This window comes from Egretta garzetta, unplaced genomic scaffold (assembly GCF_000687185.1).
Source record: "Egretta garzetta isolate BGI_Z169 unplaced genomic scaffold, ASM68718v1 scaffold5, whole genome shotgun sequence".
Classification (NCBI taxonomy): Eukaryota; Metazoa; Chordata; class Aves; order Pelecaniformes; family Ardeidae; genus Egretta; species Egretta garzetta.
Window position 1 is genome coordinate 4775580 of NW_009259707.1, and position 6142 is coordinate 4781721.

Sequence of the window (6142 nt, forward strand, 5' to 3'; positions counted from 1 at the left end):
AAAGATGCTTCAAATTATTTTTGATCTTTCCTCACCATGTAAAGTAAAGCCAGAGTCTTGTTATTTTTCACTTCTCCTGTAGCATATCAATTGTAGAGACACAAAGGGTTCTTCCCTTACATACTTTAATTTGGTCTCGAACTATTAGCTGCCCTAAAATCATTAAAAAAAGAACAAGAATATTAGCCGAGTTTGTTCTTCCGTTGTGGGAGTCTCTAAAGGCAGGACATCAGTCCAGTAATAAAGGAAGATGGGATCTTGTATTTATTGCTGGTTAGATGTGTTTACTTAGAGCACCAAAGAAATAAAAGGTGGTCCTTAATGTCATTTTTTTCTTCTGGTAATGTCTAAGAGTTTACAACAGAAGAAACCTATCTACTAATATGAGGGGAGGAAGAAACTTGATAGATTTAAGTTTTTTATTTGGACCTGCTTTAGGAAGTTTACTGAAAAATAAAAACTCCTACTGTCAAGCCCACGTAGTTATACTCAATTGTCTACCAGTCATGATGTTTGGATTTATGATTTCTATGTCTCTTTGCACAGTTTGTTTAAAAAAGACCAAAATAAAAGATAATGGGCATGTTTCTTTGATAAAACTCAACTGAAGTTGCATCCAGAGTTCCCACAGAGGACTTCTTTAAAATATTCATAGTCTGTCTCATGTCTTGTCTAGTACCTTCCCATTTGGAAACAAATCCTAATGTTTTGTAAGCTTAATACAGAAAGTGATGTTCAGTTGTGTTGTAAAGCAAAAATAGTTGCCTTCCCCACCACCTTCTGTAATGTTCTTATCTCTCTTCCTTCTTTAGGCTACGGTGCCAAGCAAGAGCCATTGATACTGACAGCTGTGACAAAAGTGGAGGAGGTACATGTGCCAGAGGAAAAACATTGGCCTGAAGAATTCCAGGTGCATACTGTTGAAATAAGGGTTACGTGTACTAAGGAGTGGGAGAAAATAAGAGATTAAGTAAGGGCTTTTTGTTGTTAAAAGGAATTGCTAGACAGGAATTATTTATTCAGACTGTTCTATTTAGATAGAGCCAACAGAATTAATTTTAGCTTCAGAAAGCTAGTTTGTTACAATAACCTGCTGTCTTGTTTCATCTGAATGATTCAACATAATGTGTTTCCATTTCTAGGAGAAAATCGTTACAGTACTCCTTTATCAAGTCAGGGGAGTCATTTTTGCTAGCCTTTTTAATATAATGGCCCAATTTTGGATTACTTGTATTCTGCCTTGCCGTGGCCATCAGGTTCGTGGTTCCTCAGGGCAAGCCTGTGTCTTGTCTATGCTCTTAATTTTCTGCCCAGTCTCTCTGATCCTTTTTATCAGTCTCCATGTCTTTTTCATGTTTTGTGCTCTTCGTACTTCACATCTCAGCATCTTTCCAAAGTAGAACATGAACACAATAGTATTCAATACCAGCTGATCCTTTAGATTCATAATTCTGTGCTTTCAGCAATAAAGAACAAATGTGGTACCTGCTAATTTACAGGGAAAATCTGAAAATCCCTAATGCAAATGTAAATTTGAGACTAGATGCACAGTGGGTTAACGGCAATTTTTTTTCCATTAGTTACATAAGTCACTTTAAGCATAAAGTATTTTTGTGATGCAGCGTGGAAGGTAGGTTTCTGTATAAATATGACACTCTCTGTTTTCATGTGTAAAACCCCCTGAAATTTAAGTTATGCTCAAAATACTCAGGAGAAACACGTTGTTCAGTGGAAGGCTGGCAGATCTGTAATGAACTTTAATATCTTCCTTTACTTGTATGGAAGAAGATAATAAGGTTTCTGAATCTAAAACTATTTTCCCTTTTGACTTTCCGACAGCATGAAATGCAGAACAATAATGTTAATCCTGGTTGCATGCAAAAGGAATTGTTTTGACAGATAAGCAATCTGTCAGGCTGTTCAGATTACATTCTGACCAGGGGATATTGGAGAAGAGTAGCAAGCAGAAAAAGCAGGGTGAGATTTCCTTATGGAGGATTGGGACAAAAAGTAAAATCATTCCTTTTTCATGTGTAGCTTGGACATTGCACCTAGAATCACAGAATGGTTTGGGTTGGAAGGGACCTTTGAAGATCATCTAGCTCAATCCCCCTGCCATGGGCAGGGACATCTTTAACTGTATCAGGTTGCTGAAAGCCCCATCCAACCTGGCCTTGAACACTTCCAGTGATGGGGCATCCACAGCTTCTCTGGGCAACTTGTTCCAGTGTCTCCCACCCTCACTGTAAAAAATTTCTTCCTTATATCTAGTCTAAATCGACCCTGTTTTAGTTTAAAACCATTACCCCTTGTTCTGTCGCTACAGACCCTGGTAAAGTCTTTCTCTGTCTTTCTTATAGGCCCCCTTTAAGTACTGAAAGGCTGCAGTGAGGTCTCCCCGCAGCCTTCTCTACTCCAGGCTGAACAATCTCAACTCTCTCAGCCTGTCCTCATAGGAGAGGTTCTCCAGCCCTCAGATCATTCCTGTGGCCTCCTCTGGACCCTCTCCAACAGGTCCATGTCTTTCCTGTGCTGGGGACCCCAGAGCTGGATGCAGGGCTCCAGGTGGGGTCTCACCAGGGTAGAGCAGAGGGGCAGAATCACCTCCCTTGACCTGCAGGCCATGCTTTTTTTTTTTTGCTTTTTTTTTTTTTTTAATGCAGCCCAGGATATGACCGGCTTTCTAGGCTGTGAGCACGCATTACTGGCACATACCCAATTTTTCATTAATCAGTATATGCAAATCCTTCTCTTCAGGGCTGCTCTGAATCAGTACATCCACTAGCCTGTATTGATATTGGGGATTGCCAACTGTAAATCAATTAGTGAAAGGGGGAACTTTTGTCAGTAGAAATTTAAAATTTCCCATCACCTGTTAATCAGACCAGCTCCTTTTTCCTCTTTCCCCACTAATCATGACGCAGAGGTGGTTGTGGTTCCTGTCTTCATCTCAGAAAAATGAGACATATCAAACAGTTCATCCACTTTTGGGGGGAGGAATCCTGCCTACTTCTCTCATTTGCCACAGTAAGCGCTGATGCTCATTGTGTGAATTTTTGTCCACTTAATTTTGTGGCAGCTTGGATAAAAGGAACCATCAAATGCCTACAGGTGCTAGAAAACAACACAGAACTTTTATCCTAAATTATTCTTTCCCAGGCAGATGGGTCAGCATCCCTAAGCCCCATCTTCTCAGAGATTGAAGCTTAATTTCTGTTGAAATTCCTGTCCCAACCCCTCAGAAGCTTTCTTACTTGCAATTGAAGCTTTGTGGGAGTTCCAATATTTGGTCAAGGCATGTTGTATCCATGCAGATAAGACCTTGCTGCTCTGCGGTGGACTTAAATTGTATGGAAAAGCTCTTACTACTGTCTACTACTACATAATGACTTAAGAGTTGAACCAATGTGTACTGCAGCAGCACAGGAAGGAAACTGCTACTTCTTTAGTTAATACATAGCAATGTTTTCATTGTCAATCTGGGATTCATTAGGATGCACAGTTTGGGGATTTTTATACTTCAGAATTTGATCTGAAAACTAAATTCTTGCACTTTTGTTTTTTCTCTCCCCTCTGCATTTCATAAAGCCAACTGGAAAAGCTTTTTCTGGAAATCTGATCCGCCAGCCCCTGGTTCATATGGAAAGACTTGAGCTTCTCAGGAATGTCTGCAGAGACACTGCATTGAGAAATCTCTCTCACACTGCAGTTTCCAAATTCGTCTTGGACCGAATATTTGTGTGTGACAAGCACAAGATCCTGTTCTGTCAGACGCCAAAAGTGGGCAACACTCAGTGGAAAAAAGTCTTGATCGTTTTAAATGGTATCTGCTGTGCTGTGGGTGTGTGGGTTTCTTTGAGGAGGAGGAAAGAACAGAATTGGTCCAACTGGGACAACACAAAAATGGATTCTTTCTGCTTTTCTGTACACTGATAGTGAATTTCAGTCTCTCATTCTTCATGGTTGCTTCCAGTCCTTTCAAAACATCTCTTCTAAAGAAAATACACCTGTTGTTTCTGTGAAAATAAATATTGTTATTACTTGGCTCAAAAATTATTTGAGTCATGAAAGAGTGCCCATACGCACATGGTAGGTAGATTTGTTATCTTTGAAGGAGCGGCACTAATTTACAGAATTTGAAACAAGTAAATTACAAGATACCATAATTCCCTAAGAAACAGTAATACAAAATTTCTGACTTGAGGCCACTGACTTTTAACTAGAGGGGGTTTTTTAGCCATGGAGAAAGCTAGTTAAAACTTGGCAGCTGCTGTTGGACTGTACTGCTGAAATCTTGTGTATGTGTTGTCAGTGAGCCATCACAGGAGTTACGAAGATTCTTGATTAAGGCAGTGGTTTGGTCAATAAAGGTATGTTATAAAAGACCGTAAAAGAAGGAGTAAAGGGACTAGTGTGTTTGAATAACAATCTACAAGGTAAACACTGCCTGTATACATAGCCTACCATCCTCTCCTAGTAGCCTGGTATGCCAATAAAAATAACTCATTTCCTCAGGGTTTTCTATTGTCCACTACCTGCACACATAAACTTAACTTGATTGTATTTAACATAATGCACATTTGTTTGACATGAGACCCTTATGCCTGTCTGTGCACCAGGGCTGTGAATTTGCTACATGTAGTCAGGTCAGTTGAAGTCCCTCTGTGGTTTTGCAGGTGGCATAGCTCACCAAGATGTGGGCAAAACCTGAATGTTGTAAACCCAGCTTTCTTGTTAGAAGCACCCTGTGAAACACCAGCTTTGCACTTGTGGTTTTATGTTTTCTTTACCTTGTGTGAGCTAGTTTGCACACCTGGAAGGAGACAGTCACAAATTGGCAAAAGAACTGTGTCCCTCAGCAAAATTTTTGTAGCAAGGAGTATGTCTTTAAGAACTTTAATATTAGTTTCAACTTTGATGTATGGATGGGAGCTGAAAATCCAGGAAAGGTAAGCATGCGTATAGGTATGGGCATGTGTCTTAAATGCCTATGAAAGCTACACTCCAAGAAAGCACTAGATACGAAACTGTATGAGTGCATTAGAAGTACCTGCTCTTATCAGAATTTAACAGACATAACGTGCAAAGAATATCTCAGGACAGGCAGGGATGTATTGGCTGTGTTGAGTGGAGGACAACTCGTGTCTTACCAGCAGGGAACCTTGAGCTTCCTAGTTTTGGCATGTTGAATAACGATAGAACATTGGTGCTGTATAACCACTGGTCTCTTCTGCCTTGAGCTGCTAGTGTTCTAGTATCTGCTGATGAAGACTACCACTGCAGTTGACCTAACTTTCTCCTCTTTGGGTAGCTTCAGTGGGCAGGACTGATACTTGAGGGGGAATACTTTACGTCCAAATAGCTAAGTGGTGTGTGGAGGTTCAGGATGGAGAAACACAGCTGTGGCACTGTGGGGGAGCTAATTCTGCTCCTGCTTGTACTGAATCTCTGCTCTGAATGAATGCGAGGTTTCAGTTTCTGAGGCTGTCTAATCTGACATCTGTTGTCCACACATAATTCACCTAGAGCACCAAAAAATTAGAAAACTGAAATTAATAAAATGCAAGCACCGCCACCACACCAAAAAAAACCTATTAGAAAACTGAGAAGCTGAGTGGTGTGGATTATTAGCTGCAGTTCTGGGACAGAGAAGGCCATAAAGGCTTTCACCTGAAGAGCTGCTTTTGTAGCACCCTGTTCCTCTCGCAGGTTTGTACTCTGAAATGATGCTGTTGTGTGAAGGCTTACGCCTGAAGTCCAAGGGGCCCACGTGAGATATTTCTCAAGGTCATAAAAACTTCCAGGATCAGGATCTTAAAATAAATGCATCAGAATGTAGTGACATTATTTTTCTTGTCAGCTTATATGCTTGCAAAAATTAATATCTGGAGGCTTTCTATTGTTAATTTTAGTGCTTTTTAATCTGTGTAGTTTTGTATGATTGGAATTTTTGTTTCAGCACAACATAGTCATTAAAATAACTTTATGGATCTGGACAGCAAAGTGCTTTTGTGTTGAAGCAGTTCCAAAAGCAGCCCACAGCATTTATTTTTTGTTGGTGGTGGAAACTCAGCCAAAAAGCTGGTTCCTTCTTGGGAGTTAATCTTCGGTCTTCCTCCATTTGTATGTGTGGGCAGAGGGA

General features: G+C 40.3%; 1 protein-coding gene across 1 annotated transcript in view; it reads left to right on the plus strand.

Moving 5' to 3' along the window:
• CHST10 (carbohydrate sulfotransferase 10) overlaps nucleotides 1–6142 on the plus strand; it is a 13457-nt gene that overhangs the window by 2187 nt on the left and 5128 nt on the right. The window contains exons 2-3 of the mRNA XM_009638948.2: nucleotides 813–910; nucleotides 3589–3823. Coding sequence (XP_009637243.2) covers nucleotides 813–910; nucleotides 3589–3823 — 333 coding nt within the window. The remainder of the gene's footprint in view (nucleotides 1–812; nucleotides 911–3588; nucleotides 3824–6142) is intronic.